The 18,241-nt window shown below is 42.8% G+C and overlaps 2 protein-coding genes across 3 annotated transcripts; one reads left to right on the forward strand and one right to left on the reverse strand.

The window, feature by feature from the left end:
• Positions 1 to 2,175: 2,175 nt before the first annotated feature.
• Positions 2,176 to 5,612, forward strand: fam151a (family with sequence similarity 151 member A). Its single transcript, XM_062551481.1, has 8 exons — positions 2,176 to 2,365; positions 2,717 to 2,878; positions 3,003 to 3,152; positions 3,455 to 3,617; positions 3,751 to 3,975; positions 4,201 to 4,337; positions 4,431 to 4,565; positions 4,810 to 5,612. The coding sequence occupies exons 1-8, from the start codon at positions 2,176 to 2,178 to the stop codon at positions 5,469 to 5,471; spliced, it is 1,824 nt and encodes a 607-aa protein (XP_062407465.1). The 3' UTR covers positions 5,472 to 5,612.
• Positions 5,613 to 5,910: 298 nt separating this feature from the next.
• Positions 5,911 to 18,085, reverse strand: acot11a (acyl-CoA thioesterase 11a). 2 transcript variants are annotated; one of them, XM_062520963.1, is made up of 16 exons: positions 18,006 to 18,085; positions 16,888 to 17,106; positions 15,519 to 15,588; positions 14,723 to 14,783; positions 14,479 to 14,580; positions 13,944 to 14,091; positions 13,061 to 13,217; positions 12,295 to 12,414; positions 11,673 to 11,811; positions 11,483 to 11,538; positions 10,527 to 10,593; positions 10,143 to 10,226; positions 9,147 to 9,280; positions 8,341 to 8,472; positions 7,558 to 7,684; positions 5,911 to 7,240 (listed from the first exon to the last, which is right to left on the reverse strand). In XM_062520963.1, the coding sequence occupies exons 2-16, from the start codon at positions 17,069 to 17,071 to the stop codon at positions 7,076 to 7,078; spliced, it is 1,746 nt and encodes a 581-aa protein (XP_062376947.1). In that variant the 5' UTR covers positions 17,072 to 17,106; positions 18,006 to 18,085; the 3' UTR covers positions 5,911 to 7,075. The 2 variants fall into 2 exon arrangements, with proteins under 2 accessions (XP_062376947.1, XP_062376939.1); XM_062520955.1 differs by lacking the exon at positions 18,006 to 18,085 and adding an exon at positions 17,744 to 17,877.
• Between the last annotated feature and the right edge of the window lie 156 nt (positions 18,086 to 18,241).

The following is an 18,241-nucleotide window of genomic DNA, read 5'->3' on the forward strand; positions in this document are numbered from 1 at the left end:
GTCATCACAGCTAGCAAGTGTGAGGGAGAGGCATTCCTTTATTGGGGCTCCACCCCCCTGGTGGGGTGATCTTCAAACGTCTGTGATGGGCAAGGGCAGTGTGCGTCATGCTGCATTAAGATGTCTGTCAGATAACATCACAGGAACATCAGAGACAAGCATGTGGTGCCCCACCGGCGGAGTTGGAGGGCAAGTAGGGGACTCCTCTCCATTAGACATCTCCTGTGTGAAACCTTCACCATGGTCATGAGCCACCTGAATAGATAAACTCTCACATCTGAGGAAATTGATTTTAATTCTGGGCAGTAGGCCTACATGCAGTTTGCAGGGGATTATGCTGCATAATCCTAATACAATGATATTTGATGATACATATGATAGGCTATTGGCTTTTTTTGTTAGAGCAAGCACACTGTCAGTATGTGTCAGTGTAGGGCACTATTTAATCTTTTTTTTTTTCAAAACTTTGTCAAGAAGCAGTTTTTTGATCAAGAATAAGGGGCACTAAATGTAGCTGGCCATAATAAAAACAACAGTACATATGCTATATTCTGCACATCTCCACGCGCAAATCTACCAGTAGAAATTCAACAATGAGCATATAAACAATCAAAAATTCTAATTGAAATATCATATTTTCTGAAATATATTCATTTATGTCTGTCACAGAACACAACATTTCCTTTCCACTACAGCTATTCAATCTAGACTGTCTTGCTGAAAGAACTAAAAGAAAGTAAAAAAATAATAAAAATAAAAAAAAAAACATGTCAAGTGGCATTTTACTATATCTGATTGAAGCCAAGCAGACCTAACCACCTCACCTTCAGGAAATTGTGTGGTGCACACATGACAAATATTTGCACCCAAGTGTGTGAGGAGGACAGAACATTTCACACTAATTAAATGCCTGAGGCATTGACATGGCTCCGACTATGCGCTCAGACTCTGTCCAATTACATGCCAGGGTTTTTAATGAAGCTTTCCTTGGGTGGAAGCAGTGCCACCAGCAAGGTGTTGCCATTTGATGTTTTTTTTTCAAACAAAGACATTTTTCGCTCACTCCTGGAACTAGTATTTTCATGTGGGGCCTCTTTCATAGGTGTGTTGTTTGATATCCTATATATTGAGTTTTTGGATAGCTAATTTATTGGACAAACATAAACATGTGATAAACATTAAATAAATATCATATTAATTGTCATGTAGGGTCAAGAGCTAAGTCTTTGTAATGTAGGCCAGTGTTCCTCTGAAACCAAATGCACGTAGTGTATTCAGGCAAATACTTTCTGAAGTTCTGGCTCAACAACAAAAAAAATGGTCCAAGTTAATCATTTGTTACCTTTGTTGCCCTGAACACTATCTAAACATGGTATTAGCGACTCTTTAATTGCCACAAAAAGCATGTTTAACATTAAGTCCTGCTCCCACCCACAGGATATGCTGGAGGGTTATTCAGTTTTGCCAGCTGTCTCACCAAAGGAGCACGACACATATACAGTATTTCATTTGCGGGAGTGAATCACTTGTTTCTATCGCACCCGCAAACGCATCTCTCTCATCCCACCCGCTCCCGCATAGAGCTTTCAAAACATGTCCAGTGGCGCATCCTTTTGCATCGCGACCTGTTGTTCTAGACCTCCAATCCGAAAGGGAATTTTCAGTCTGGTTGACTGCAGAGCAGTCACATAATGCACAATTATGCCTTTATCCTTTTGAATGCACAAAATACTTGGATGTATCAAAAGTTTTGCAAAGATTCTTTAAACATTTTGCCTTCTGAAAAATGTTAGACCTGACTCTTTGGTGCCCAAAAATTGGTGTCAGTGCTCTTGTTAGGTCTGTTAACTTGTATTGATATTATTATTATAAGAAATGGGCTTATGTAAGACTTGTAAAGAGACTAATATATATAGGAATTATCTGTTTAGTCAATGATTAAGTCCCTTGACAAAAGTAAACCAATAGTTTCCCCTTGAATAACCAGCAGAAAGCTCAATGCTGCTTGGTCAGATTGCAGTTTTATCTCTGTGTTATCCGCCCATGGTGATCTGAATGATAAGGCATGCTCAGATGATTGGCTCCCTCACGCTGACACCACACAGATTTCCTCTCCATCTAACACACTGGCTCAGAACCGTATAGTCGAGCACGCATAATCCAGTTGCGGGAACCATGGACAATACGGACAAAGAAGACACAAATAGTAAGAAGATGGAGGATGAGGAGGAGGAGGACAAACAGCCTAAGACAATAATGGGCATCTTCACCCGACAACAATTCATCATGTTGTGTGTTGCTGTGGGCTTGGTGGTCTTGCTGATCGTTATTGTTGTGCCTGCAGTTGTTCTCACTCAGTCTTCAGGTAAATGGATAATGATCTCTATCAAATCATGTCATACCTTTTGTGAATGTCAACACAGCAGTCTAGGAGCCAGCAGATGAATTCCTTAGAGTGTGTAGTGACAATGATAGAAAGTCAATCAATCAATCAATCAATCAATCAATCAATCAATCAATCAATCAATCAATCAATCAATCAATCAATCAATCAATCCTTAGCCACGCATACTAATGACAAGTTAGGACTTGATTCAGAATGTGTAAGTGAACATATTGTTATATCCCCATGCAGGCACTTTAAAGCTAAAGAGTGAAATAGAGTAGCAATCATTGTGAATGCCAAGTGTTTGACTATTTCAAAATTATTTTGCAGGTTCAGGTTCAGGATCTTCTGGCATCAAGGTTCCATTTCACTCTGATGGGGACATGTTGGAATTCCTGATGGATAATGGGAAAATCCCAAGCACGGATGGGCTATACGCCACATGGTATCACTCAGCCAACAACAAATCACAGCTTAACGATGCCCTTAAAAGTGAGCACTTGCCACGTCCAGCTGGGTTTGCCGGACTTCTCCCTCACGGTCCCTATAATTTTTTTACAATCATTCCGTTTTTGAGGTGACTAGTTAAGGATGATTTCATGGATGTCATCTCTAGGTTCAGTCATGGTTTTGGAAGCGGATGTAAACGTAGAAGGGCATAACACCGCCAACCAGACCAACATTCCCATCATGGCCCATCCCCCTGCTGTTTACAGTGACAACACCCTACAGGAATGGATAGACGTGGTTCTCAAATCAGACAAAGGTAAAGTAGTGTTTGGAAGTAAGGATGAAGAATCCATTTAAGCCGCATTTGAGAGAGAACTTCTCAGAGACTTGGTACTGCTGAACTGATACTGTATCTATTGGCATGTAAACAGTTGTTTATGCTGTTGGATATATGCAGTCCCATATACTGTATGGGAGCACGTGTGAAGTGATGAAGTCATAACATGAGGCCTTAGGTCTGATTTTGTACTTAATCACCTGTAAAAAGACATATCTGGGAATACATGTGATAGTGGATGTAGTTTCACCAGCTGAACGTATGTATGATTTCATCTCTAGGAATTAAACTGGACTTTAAAAGTATTGAAGCAGTGGAGCCTTCTCTTGACATACTGAGAGTGAAAAATCAAACAGCGCGCATCAATCGCCCAGTGTGGCTAAATGCGGACATCATTCATGGGCCCGGTGTTCCTTTGTTTATACCGGTGATTAATGGCACTAGGTAATGGCAACAATTTATCTACCATTTTAAGTTAATCTATGTCTACTGTACATGTCTCATTTGGAACATTACTTAAGAAATTCAATCAAAAACATTCCTTAAATTTTCTTTTTACAAACTCCCCTTCCCAAAGGTTTTTACAACTCATTCAACAGAAATTCCCTGAGGTAACAATATCACCAGGATGGAAAGTACTCTATGTGCCCCAGTTTCCTAACGTAACATACTCATTGGACATGATGGAGAAAATGCACATTGCTGTCCGAGATGTTCCACAGAAAATAACTTTCCCCATCCTGGCTAACATGGCCAAGCTAGGGTGGCCTCATATCAGTTGGCTGCTGAGCCAATCGTCGAGGTAACGTCTGTTTTTTCCTCTGTCAGTATGTTTGTTTTCTCTCCCACGCACACTTTTCGTACACAACCTTTTCTTTTGAAATGTTTGTCAGGGTACATCTAGGTTTCATTCTTTTATGTATTATTATTTATATACAGTGACTTATTTAGCACTCAATAACCTTCAGAAAGCTGCGTAGAACCAACACATCATAAACAAACACATTTGTTTTTGGTCTCGGTACAGGTTCACTCTGACCCTGTGGCAAGGGGCAAACAACCCAACACTTAATGACCTTCTGTTCATTCGGGACAACAGCAGCCCACAGCGCATTTACTACGACATTTACGAACCACTGCTATCACAGTTTAAAGAGGCTGCAAGTATGTGTTTACAACGTCAAGGTATGTTGTATTTTCAGCCATGGCTTTCGTTTTCTCATAAATATTAATTGAGATACTCTTTGGATTGGACAGACCTGAAGGGTCGCCCTCGACGGTTTTACCCCGGAGGAGATCTGATTGACTACTTTAAACCCAAGAACAACGATGGCTCCAACATCCAATGGCAAACTGTGACGGGCAGAGAATTCCTGTTGTCTGCACTTGGAGGTGAGGCAAATATGACATCAATGAATCTTCCATTTCTGGATGCAACATGGTTACTGGACAGTTTTGGAAGTGTTTATTGTTATACAGGTGGCAATTAACATGTTTCCAGGTTTCTGATTTGTATGTCTTGAGCGTTCAGCCATTGGTAATAAAGGGCCATTTGTCATACTATGAACCCAGCAAATAAACCCCCAATGTTTGTTTTCAAGAAAATGCCTCATCAGAATAAAATGTCTGATTTCAGACAGCAGTGGTGGGATGCTGGTCATTCCAGTGGTCTCCAGTGCAGGTCTGCCCAAGAAGCCAGCGGTGGAGAGTCCAGGCCCTGAGCTCTCCCTTCAGGAGTGCCTGGAGCTCATCTACGCCTCGCCCAAACCCTGGGGCATCTACCTGCGCATCAAGTCTCCGAGCCAGCTGGCCCCTTCGCTGCAGCTCCTGAGCACGGCGTACAAGCAGGACCTGTTGTACCATCCCACCTGGGTCAACATGGAGGTGTCCCACGGGGCTTTCCAGACGCCGGGCTACATCGGCGCTCGGGACTTCCTGAGCACCGTGGAGGAGAACTTCCCCTTCGTGACCCTGGCCCCTGGCTGGCCGCGGGAGGCGCTGAGCGAGGGCTACACGCGGGCCCTGGTGGAGGACATGCTCCAGCTCTTCAGGGGCGTCTACCAGGACGTGTCTCTGCAGTTGAGCGCCGAGTCGCTAGGAAGGTCGGACGCAGGCCTCCAGCTTCTGCAGGAGACACAGAAACGGTTCTCTCTCACCGTAGAGACTGACCCTGCAACAGATCTCAACACCTGCGTTCAACTCATGAAGTCTCTTCGACAAGGGAGCAGAGGACAAATCTTCTTCAATATGCCACAGGATTATATGTCTGAGCCGTTAAGTGAGGTTAACAATTTTTAAAAATCTGAATGTGACTTGCGCTTCAATGAAGACTGAATTAGATATAATGTGCCTCTTTATAACTTATATTCAAATGTAATGAATCAACTCTAAAGGTAAGGCAACTCAATCATGTAATTTAAAAATCCCCATTACAGTGGAAATTGTATAATGTTCAGTGTCAATGACTTATGTACTGTATATCAATGCAAAAATAGTCATGTCTGTTTGGCTATTCATTGCTCAATATAAATGGTTTTGTAAAGAACTACCTACAGTGTCCTTCATTTGGCAATCTGTGAGTCAACTGGCTCTCATTTATTTGAGAATGTCTTGAATCAATGTATTTTTTACAAAATAACTTCCAATAAGAGCATGGACACAAAAACAGTGTTGACATATGCTACTGCATGCACGAACCTTATCAACAAAGTAAACATCTCAAATGCAAATATTTAATAAGCATCTTTTTATTATCTGGATTATGTGTCTACAAGCACAAATAGAAGATCTTGTTATCAAGATCATATGGATAAAGCAACATAATACACAAATTCCCATTTTTCACATGTTTTAAATGTACAATGAGTTGAATAAACATTTTGTCAGTAGAAAAACATCACAGCACAAGTATTTAAAATAATAACTGGTTGTGTGTGGAACGTCATTTTGAAAAATGGATGATTGGTAGGCTACTAAGTATAGATTACAGGCCAACTCAGAACCAAATATCTTGGAAAGCCCTGGAAGAGTCCCAGCATCACTGAGACACTGTTATACATTTCCTTGACATACATCCTGGTAATATTCTAACTGAACCACAGTTAGTGGTTCAGTTTGAATACTGATAGTGAATACTAAGTGCAGCATCTCCATATTCACAGACTACAAAAGTATTATTATCCTTCCAGTTAGTATTGGCAATCATGATCCAGCAGAATACAGTACAAATACAGTATATATTTTCTGTTATAATTTACATATGCAACTACAATAAGAATAGAAGATTAACCTGATGAATCCCTGTGGTGAGGCCAATCTTTTTGATAAGTTCAACATGTATCCAGTATTGATTAGCAAAGTATTCATGGGTTTCATTCAGGTCCCTGTCCATAGGTGTATAAAATCAAACACCTAGGTTATGAATACAGACTGCATGGTGCTTGATTAATCCACCTGTGGAAAGGGACCGATGAAACCCATGAACAGTATAGATAATGGAGTATTCACTTGCATTTAGTAATTTAACCAACACTTTTATCCACATGACTTACAAAAAAACGGCCCAACCAAGGTACAGTGCAACTGGGACATGTTAGTTCAACAATAAGTACTACTGGCATAGAACAGAATGACCGTTCAAGCAAAGTTAAGTCAAGGGAAAGAGAAGAAGAGGGACAGTCAGGATAGAGCAGAATGTTGTGGTAATCGCTAGACTAAGCATGTCCATTTGTTAGTAGTGCTAGGAGAGGAGGTACTATCAGAAGAGTTGGGTCTTCAGGAGGTTTTTGAAGATAGAGAGGGGTATCCCTGCTCTGGTAGCAACTGGCAGCGCTTTCCATAGGATACAGAGATGAGAAAAGTTTGGATTGCCGTGAGCGTACGGGTGGCAGAGCCAGACGTATTCACAATGGCGTAGAGGCCAGAACGGGCCCTGGGTCCTCAGCCTTGTGCTCCAGCAGGAAGCGGCTGCAGGCATAGAAGTTGGAGTAGAAGCTGGAGGAGAGGCCTGCCACGTCCGTGGAGATGTACGGCAGCACCTCCGCACTGGCCTGGTTGTAGTAGGAGATCTGGGAGAGGGGAGGAGAGGCCATCAGATTAGGCTTTGAGACACGTCCCACACTGTGTTGGTAGGTAGGTGATAGTTATCGTTACAGTCACCCTACTGACTTCTATTGTTCTGAACGAGAGGTAAGATGGGGAAGGGGCTGGGGTGGGCATCAGACCCGGTAAGACCCTTGTCTTACTCGGAGAGCAGTGTGTCAACTAATCAACTGGAACCTGAGCTCTATCCATAGGCACTTGGCCTGATGACAGGGGACGTGTTGGGTGGGTGAGACAAACAGACGTTATGGTGATCACCTTACTGTTAGTGACACTCACTCACCTTGGCCACGCTGCTGGACACGGCGTATATGGTGAAGCCGGCACACAGCACCTCACCCCGGTTCACATCCTCCGTAGGCGGGTGAGTGGGGAGAGTGACGGAGCGGAGTGCTACCACGTAAGGGTCCCTAGGAAACGTCAACAAAATAACTTCAGTTCCTATCACACTTACATTAGCACAGTGAATGAATACTCCTTGTCGTCAATTTTCAATATACTGGGTGCCCATTTATCACAAAAGGGGTACCGAATGTTAGCCTGGCTAACGCCTCCCACTTCTCAAATGAGACGTGGTCTGGCAACCAGACGTTCATTTTCTCGTATTTGAAAAAATGCCCAGATCCGTTCATTGGGCGCCACGGATGTCTGTCAAATGCGCATAGCTCACCCAACTCGTTCGTATGCAACGCTAAGGGCTGCCGTAAATCCTTTGGCGTCGAATGTAGACGCAAGAAGGCAACGGAAACTTCTCGGATGTTCTGTGATTGGTTCGCCAACATCAGGCGAACATTTGGGCGTTAGTTTCCAGACTGGCTTAGCAGCGGGATTGAAATCACCGCGCAAGGCAGTATGGGAAAACCCAGGCTAACCGAATGTATGAACAAAACATACACATGCTCCTTCCCGCAACAACGGTAATACAATATCAGGTGTCAGAGATTCCATTCTCCTTATCGTTTGTCATGAAAATGAATTACAGAACTACATCGTATTGCTTTAAATCCAGTTAGGGCAAGATAATGGTGAAGATGACCTATTCTTATATGGTCTCCATGTTGCTCACCCTTGATCGCACGGCGGCCTCCTGGATCCCAGAAGGATGAAGTCTTGGATTTTACCAACCCCGCTGATGGAGGGGGTCACCACGCGGTAGAGCCTGTCATCTTCATCGACCTGAGCTATCAACTCACACGAGCTTCGGTGGGACGGAAACAGAGAAGGACATCAGCCAGAGCTTTGTGCAATTAACTTTATCTCCACCGTAAATGGAGAGCAATGTGTTTCTTAAAGGGAGGGATGATGCTGTATGAATAAAACATTTTCTACAACTGTTACCTTAAAATTCCACTGCCTTGTTATCTGATGTTTGATAACCCTGTCGGACTGTGGATTCACTTTTTATTAGACAACTCCCACCTCTCAACTCGATCTATGAGCAATCTCAACTTGATCTACGACCGGAGAAGTAATCTAACTCCTTTCCATATCAATTCTAACCCAAATGCATTCTTATGGAAGATGATCCTATGCCAAAAATGAAATGAAATGTTATAGAGTGAAACATAATGACTGATAACACCAAGCTAGCTCTTCTCTGACTGCACAGTGTTTCTCAACACAGTATATTCATGTGTGTGTGTAATGGGTTGTGTCTCAAACCACATACTTCTGTCAGTTCACTGCTCGTGTGCACTGAGCACTTACTTACACTGTGCTCACTTTTTCGATGGTTAGTATTGTCCCAATATCTGCACTGTATACTTAAACAAAGTACTTGAAGTGTGCAAGTAGGTGGTTTGAGACACAGCCATGGTTTTAAGTCATGCCATGCGGTGCCACATAAACCACATGCTGCTGCCTATAGCTTACTCGTAGTGCTGGTCCCACTTCTGCCTGTGTCGGAGGTCCGAGAGCAGCTGGAAGGCCGAGGCTGCAGGAACCTCCACCTCGGCCTCCACTCTGACGCACAGGAACTGGTCTTCCTCCAGTGTGTATAGGCTGACCTGGGGGAACAACACGCCACATTTACAGCCCTTACAAATGGCCTGGGATCATTCAATTGTTATATTATCAGATAAAATGATTATCTAAAAAAGATAAGATTAGAGTATTATTAACTCTATTATTAAACCCCCTAAATTGGCGGTACTTCAAGCATTGTGCATCCTGCACAAGAGGCTGTGCAGCATATTATATTGGGTCAGATCTTCCGAGTGTTGTATAAGACAAACTGAGATGGCTTTGTGACATAGGGTGCCTCTCAACATGCTTCCTCGATCCTCGATGCTCGATCCTCGAGGGGTGTTCCCACTGATCTATAACTAACAGTGGATAGACTATCCCATTGTTTTCCCCCCATCATTCTTTATGTAGATCAGTGAGGATCGAGGATCGAGGCCCGAGGCGCAAGGGAGGACGTATAAAGAGGCACCTAGAGGCTACATGCTTAGAAAAATGTTGTCCATCATCAATTGTGGCACCCAAGTCAAGTGGCGTTATAGCAGGAGTCAGTGGAGACGATCTGTTAGGGAGTAGCTGTATTAGCTTTACTACACAGTTTCCTGTTTTGCTGTCATCAGCACATTTCCTATTTGAGAATTTACCCAAGCCAAAAACATGGTACCCATTGTTCTCAGTTTATTGTCACGTGTAATTGTTTTGGTGAGTCTATTTTGTTTATGATGGTGCGAGTTCATATATATCGATATCATCTTATTCCACGATGTCATAACGTTACTCAATCAGCGATCTCAGAGATCAGTATCAGTGTACTATGGAGCGTAGATAACAGTCAAGGTTCTAAAAAAAACGACAAGACATGCCATCCTCAATTCCTCACATCAGTGTGCGGTGAGAGTTACCAACCTGATTCTTCTCATGTGTCAGGACCCAGTTGTCTCTTGCAGCCAGCATCTTCAGGGCAAAGACATTGTTGTAACTGAGGTACACCTGCATACAGACATACACAAAGACAGAGTCATTTGCATGCACACAATGTGTGGACTATTGACTATCATAAAAAGATAAGGTTATCTCATGCTCAACTCTTCCATCGTGAAGTTATGCAGCCCATACACATCTGACCAAGGACAATCTTTGTACTGAGACTAAAGGTGTATTAGAGTGTAGACAGAAAGGCAGATAGTACTGGTCAGCTCTATGAGAGTCAATGCAAGTGTTGACAGGAGGCTTTGAGTGGTCAGCTCTGGTCCTGTTCTCCACACACAGCTCCTGACACTACAGTAGTACCTGGTTACTGGCATCCCAGGGGACAGACAGAGGCATCTCTGTTTGGTTACAGGAGATGATGTACTTCCTGAAAAGGTCACAGAATGACTTAGGCAAGAAAAGATCACATATCCTTTCCTAAACTCAGGAACATCCCTAGTATTACCTTGCGCATAGGCTAAGTTTTAAGGCAGGTGGAAATGGGATCTAATATAAAGCAGCATGTACAATTATCTGAAATGCCTTTGAGCCAGAGCGTGAAAATTGCAGAGGACAAGTCAAATCTGTGTTTGTAAAGATTGTCTTACAGAATGAAGGGATGCTGTGCCTTGAAAATGTTGATGTGGCTTCACATAACTTAGGGGACAACTCCATAGAGACCAAATGAGTATACTGCAATACCATGCAGTGTAGACTGCTTGCATAATGCTGCACAGTATGACACATACAGAAAACTGTTACATAAATATACTAAGAATTAGCGCTAATCTTTAAATCTATTGTAATTTATTTAATTGATTTGTATGATTATTTAATTGGATTTAATTCATTTCTTAACCAATACTGTCAAAGTAAGAGGTTGCGAGGTATGGCGATATGCTCATCAGACCCTTATTAGCGACTCTACGGCTCCATCTAAATGCTGAAAGGTGTAATAACAGTCTCACTGACTACAATAGCAGGTCTGTGTGGTTTTGTGTTTGTGTTGTTCCAGGAATAGTCTTCAAATTGTACCTATTCCAATTCAGACTCCAACTCTGATTTTGCTAATTGAACTATTGTGCTCAGGAATTGATAGACATAACCAAATTCAACTTTTTCACAATTTCTTAATTTTTTAATAAATCAGTTCCTATATATACTCAGTGATATTTTGGTTCCTTCGCCATGAGTTTGTATGACGAGACCGTTACATCTCTTTCAGAATGCTTTGCTCTCACATTCCTGACAACTAACTTCACACTAAGCTGTCTCACCGGTCAAGTCGGATCTTCTTCCTTGCAATAGCCTCCTGGTACCTCCTCTGTCCCTCCTGTTTTGGAAGGACACCAGTTCTTAGTTAATGATAGCAGTTGCTGTGGATCGCTTGATCAGATATGGCATATGAAATCTGACTGGTTGGATTGCTTGAAGTGAACTCTGAACCCTGAACTCTGACCCCCTCACCGTTGGCTCTGGTCGTATCGGGGGCAGACTTTGTGGCTTCCCCGCTTCATCAAGCACTTCATATGTCATGAAGGCACTGTTGATGTGCCGAAGTGGCTCCTCCCCCTTATAGGCCTCTGCACACACTCCCACCTCCATACTGTTCAATAGGGCAGGCAGAGAAAAGACAGAGGCAACTGCAAAGTCAAATAATACACTCATAACTCAGTTAGTGCCCATGTTTCTAATTCTCAGTGCAGGAACACTGACAACGAGCATTAAAAACGAGCATCAAAAAAGAGATCATGTTGCACTGCTTTTAGAAATGACAGAGTTTTGTTTCTTGCCTAATGTCTGAATGACTACATGTTTGAACCAAACTTTTTAAATGGGTAATGTGGGGTTTTGTTCGCACTGAGCAACACTGTCAGAATTTCCAGCCCTTAATTCAAGTGTCTCCAGGTTAAGAGTCACGACTGCAGTATGCTTTACAGGCAATTATAACACTCTACAAAACAAAAGTGTGGTGAAATTAGACAGCGTGCTTTTGGTCTGGCCCTTTCAAAGTGTGAGTGCACTGTTCCCAGAGCAGACAAGAGCAATTAAAAAGATATTTTCAGTGGATGACGAGAGACTCTCCAACCTGTGTTTGAATGTGTTGTTGACGATCGCTTTCAGCACCAGACGGTCGCCAACACTAGACGGCCCTCTGAAGTGGAACATGTCGATGGCCTTCAGTGTGGGATGAGCATTACATAAACGACTGCGGAGAAGACAAACAAATAGTCAGATATGCAGCAGAGTCACTGCCAAGTACTTCATCAATTGCATATTCTATAATTCATATCATTCCACTGCTTGGTTGAATTCCCCATTGTTCTTCTTACATAACAACATATTAACATAATAATGCACCTGGACATTATGGAATGCATAAGACACATCCTAATGCTATCAACTAACTACTGTGCATCTCACCAGATATTTTGAAGCCACAGACCAGCTATGACTAATACGAAAGTCAACACTAAAGCACGCCATAGAGCTATGGCTGGCCTTTGCTTTTGAGATTTGACATTCATCCAGTTTGAGTCAAAGGAACGGTCAGGTAAACATTAACTCACATAACATGTTTGTATACTGTATCAGTTTTAGATAAACATTATGCTAGGAGTGGGGTTGCTGAAACAGTGTGTAGCAGAGCTATAGGTTCTAGTAACAGCCACTCAATCAAATATACTTTCTAATTATTATCTAATAATAACAACAACAACAATAACAACAATAATACAGTAATAATAGAATAATACATTTTATTTATAATGCACTAAGACATCTCAAAGTGATATAGTATAAGTGTAAAAGTGTCTCCATAGAATGTCATGATGATGTTTGATCATGTGACACACCTCGCAGCAATTGTAGCCACATTCTCCATCCAGGCCATAATTTGACCCCCGAAAGTGTTGACCTGGTGGTTGGCATGAGGGGGCAGTACCAGCTCCACACTCTCCACTCGAGTCCGCTCTGTGGGCACGGCCTCCTGAAGGTCATGACTCCCTGCCCCTGAGGTGACAGCACACACATGCACGTACGCACACACACACACACACAAACACACACACACACACACACACACGGACACACACACACACACACACACACACACACACACACACACACACACGGACACACACACACACACACGGACACACACACACGGACACACACACATATTATGCAAAGTCTGCATAATTACTCATTTCACCATGCATATGAATACATTCAGCAAACAAAACACAGGGACTTCATGACACAGCAATTCCGTCAGGAAAGAAATGAGTCACGTAGACATCAGTGAATGGAAACCTACCACAGTATAGTCTGATATAAGAGTCTGATATAAAAGCCTGTGAAGGGCACATTGACGTCTGTGCCTACATACAGAGGAAGCCTTTGGGAGAACTGAAACTCTCTTTCAACACAATTCTACCAGATCACAGATGTATTTGAATGATTTGATATACTTACTTTTTAAAAACTATAATTTGTCCTTATTATTTACGGTTCTCTGTTTTTATGTACCTAAAGCACATACCATTGCCTCTGTGTATGAAATGCGCTATATGAATAAACTTTTCCTGCCCTTGCCTAAAGCTTAACCCACTGCCAGACACCCTCTCTGTGACACTCAATTGTTTATCATTGCACTGTTTAGCCCTCATGCTGTTAGTCCATATCCTGTGTGTCATCGTCATGCTCATATCCGGTGTGTCCTAGTCATACTCGTACCCTCTGTGATGCCCTTCTGAAAGGACTCGTTGTTCAATATGTCCGTCATGATGTCGTGGTGGATGAGCCTCATCCGTCTCCTCTCCGCGGCAACGCTGTGCTCTGCCTGCTCCGCCTGAGTCCGTGGCACCAACTGCCTCAGGTGCACCTGACGCAGCACACACACACACACACAAAAACACACACACACACACACACACACACACACACACACACACACACAGCACACACACACACACACACAGCACACACACACACACACACACACACACACACACACACACACACACACACACACACACACACACACACACACACACACACACACACCAACATAAACATACGCACATATGCACACATGCACACAAAGGTACCATTTGCGAGGAAGAAGATCCGACTTGACCAGTGAGACAGCGTAGTGTGAAGTTAGTTGTCATGAATGTGAGAGCAGAGCATGTCTGACATAAACACGTGCACACAAAAGCACACAGTAGATACAGAGAGGGTGTCTTTGCTAAGAAGAAATCCCACTGACCTTTCCAACTCCTGGAGGTCTGGCCACAAAGGTGGCATAAGCATAGCACACTTTCCAGCTGCCTCCACTGAAAAGATCCTCACAGGTCACCTCAATACCAACCTGACACCAGATGGCAAGTACAATAAACCGTTTAGGACATACCATGGAGTGGCTGTTTATTAAATCTGTCTCCAAATTAAAGCAAATTACTACTGTATACTTAGAACATACATGACTGATTTATAATTTTAAAAACTCTTACCTCCATGCTGGAGTTAAACGCTCGATTCACTTTGGCCTTAATATTGACCACCTGTCCAACCCTGCGAACAAATTGATACATAAATTCATTGAGGGGGTTCAATATAATATCATCAATAACATATTTCTCCATGTAATAAATAGACGCTGATTTTAGATGGCACTTCTCCGCTAAAATGTTCCGCCCATCTCCTTGTGACATTTGGGAGGATGGCATCTGTTCCAGTCGATGTGTTTATATTGCTTTACCTCTGGCTCCATTGAACTACCACAGCCTATTAATCAGAGTCGTTTGTGTTTACTGCAGTGCCAACCCCTTTGGAGGGGAGAGGGAGGGCACATACACAGTAATTAAGGGGCCTGTTTCAAAGGAGCAGCTCTACATCTGCCTAAGTCTGTGGAGAAATCAATGGAGTCAGCCTATCATGCTGTGTCAGCAGCCTCCTCCGCCAACATTATTACAGCATATTAAAGCTTCAACAACACTTCCCAGACACAGGAGCATCTAAGCTGAAACAGATGCCGCTGAAAAAGCCTATATTTGTTGATGGGTGTGCTCTGCAATTGATCAAATGCTTGCAAGTGCTGTTCAGACATGGCAGACACTGGTGGAGAATTATGTTTTAGCCTAAACCTTAAGGAGGACTTTTATGGTGGCAAACATAAGTCTTTAGACTACTCCACACATTGTGGGAGCAATCCTTTTAGGAGACCCTCTCTCCCAAAGAGACCAATAACAAGAGTGGTGAAGGAGATAATCGTGTCAGGCATGGCATTTTCAATGGTGACATACTCACCCGATGGTGCGCTCAAAGTTGATATCATCGACTGAGGCGGTGACACATGGGCATCCTGCATGTCTCTCAGCTGCAGCACCACAGGAAACACATGCCATTATAAAGCATGGGAGACATATAAGACCACCGAATGAGGTCACATACTGTATATGGCCACATACTGTACATGTGAGACCACCATGGGAGACCACATACATATGAGGCCATCATGAGAGACCACATACAACAATTCTCCAACTATTAGCCACAGCTTATACATTGATTTTACTAAATTTCTTCAGCTCAAGGTTAATACAGGGGGCAGTTAATATGGTACTAATAAGGCTTTGTTTCTTTTAACTTACATAAAACACTGTCCTGTGGCTCATACACAATGCGGCTAATACACATGAAATTACTGTACATATGAGACCACATACATATGAAACCACCATATGAGACCGTACACATAAAAGACCACCATGGGAGACTGCATACATAATGCGTACACATGAAACCACCATATGAGACCTACATATGAGAAAGCATACATACAGCACCATATGAGACCACATGTATATGTGACCAGCATGGGAGACCACATACATACGACACCACCATGAGAGACCACATACATATGAGACCACCATGGGAGACCACATACATACGACACCACCATAAGAGATCACATACACTATATTGCCAAAAGTATTAGGTCACATGCAGTGACTCCCATATTATGAATTTAAGTGACATCCCATTTTTAATCCAGGGGGTTTAATATGACATTGGTCCAACCTTTGCAGCTATAACAGCTTCAACTCTTCTGGTAAGGCTTTCCACAAGGTTTAGGAGTGTGTTTGTGGGATTTTTTTTTACTATTCTTCCAGAAGCGCATTTGTCAGGTCACACACTGATGTTGGACGAGGAGACAGGCAGGCATAGATATTTCTATGATTATTAACACACACACACGCACACGCGAGCACACACACACACACACACACACACAGTGCAAACATTACTAATATATAGGAGCTGTGTTCAAAGTATTGAGTACTGAAAGAGTGTTAATGGCATTGTCACATTTCTGTCAAAGGTTCTCTTGATAAATATGATATCTACACTGCAAAATATGCTGCTGAAGGTATAGCCCTACTTAATAACATATGACTACAATAGTCATAACAAGGTTACCAAACATGACAAATCTATTCTCCCACACCTGCATATCATCACCTTCCTAAAATAATGGTATAAGCTTAAGTAATTTTTGTTTCCCTAAATCAGCATCATTCAATTCAATGTCATTCATTCAGTTAATTTTTTACAATCTGAACAGTTCAAATGTTTTTGTTAGGGCCGTTGTGATTGTGCATGTGTGCCTCACCTGACAGACAGGCCGTAGAGTCCATCCACTTGAGGAGCTGCCCCACACTCAGCTCTTGGCAGTGGTTGGCGTGACAGGGCATCACAATCTGGCTTTTCTTCACCTCGGTGGGGCTCCTGTACATGTCCCTATCCACCTGCGCAAGGTCTTTCAGCTTGGTCCAGGTACTGTTTGAGGAGCTCATCTTTGTAAACCTCTACACGATGGTGTTCCAATGACCTACATCAATTGAATGAGGGATATTTTGTGATCTCTTCGAAATGTTGGATTGGTGCAACGAAATGACAGGTGCAACTAAATGACCAATGGGTGCACGTGCGCCCGCGTGTAAATAGACTACATCACGCCGTAATATCCTACATAATGGACACTTTGCCCTCTCCATGCTTTACAGGTTTACAGCAGTCGCAAAGCTTCTGAAGGTTTAGTCTATTGCGAAATACCGGTAGTCCTGTTTCACCTTCCTCGTAAGCATGTCCAAACATGCAAGCCATGATTAAAATCAAAACAAGCTATAGCGAGCCATTTAAAATGACAGCGATAGCTGAGGCATATTTGTAGGCTGTGTGTACATGTTTGTAAATGTAGAAAACAGCCCAAGCTTTAGTTTGCAATGTAGGCCTAGGCTAAACAAGTTCACCTGTAGCCTACGTGGCCTACAGATATTTGTGACAAATAGGCTGGCAGACGGAAAGAATTTAACACGGGAGACAGGTAGACTATAATCCCGGCAAGAATCTATCACAACTTTTGATGGGCTAGGCCAGTTTAATCAACACGTACCCAACTATGGAAGCAAGTTCAGCGATCATATAACTAAAACATAACTTCAACAAACAACTTTACGCGAACCTACCTAGACGATGCATTTTATGGACAGTCCAGTTTGCTCCTCATTGGGGTTCTATGTAGGCTATGTAGTCTCTCGAGTGCGTTTACAGAGTGGCTGAAAGGGGATGTTATCCCCAAAGCCCCTCCCTAGCTTACCGGGAACATCTGAGTGTGCCTGTGTCATGTAAGTTGCGCACGGCCTAGACAACATAACTTCTCTCAGTTGCGGAGTTATAATAAACCCCAAAGAATTTTAAAGATGTTAAGTTACGTAGGTCATAGACTACCTTTTCTGCCGGTGTTATCCTTGTTTCTCTCCTCAACAGCAAACCACACGGTACTAACGCGGTCCAGTAGTCTAGTCAACACAGTTCACTAACTCTTTGCGAACAGCAGATGGCAGTCTCGATGTGTGGTTTAGCTTAAGGGTCGTTGGGTGGATATCTCCATCAGTCCATAACATTACGAACTGCCTACACAGCAACGTCTAAGGCCAAATGAGGATGAAAAGTTCAGAATAAAG

The sequence above is a fragment of the Sardina pilchardus genome, chromosome 2 (assembly GCF_963854185.1).
Source record: "Sardina pilchardus chromosome 2, fSarPil1.1, whole genome shotgun sequence".
Lineage (NCBI taxonomy): Eukaryota > Metazoa > Chordata > Actinopteri > Clupeiformes > Clupeidae > Sardina > Sardina pilchardus.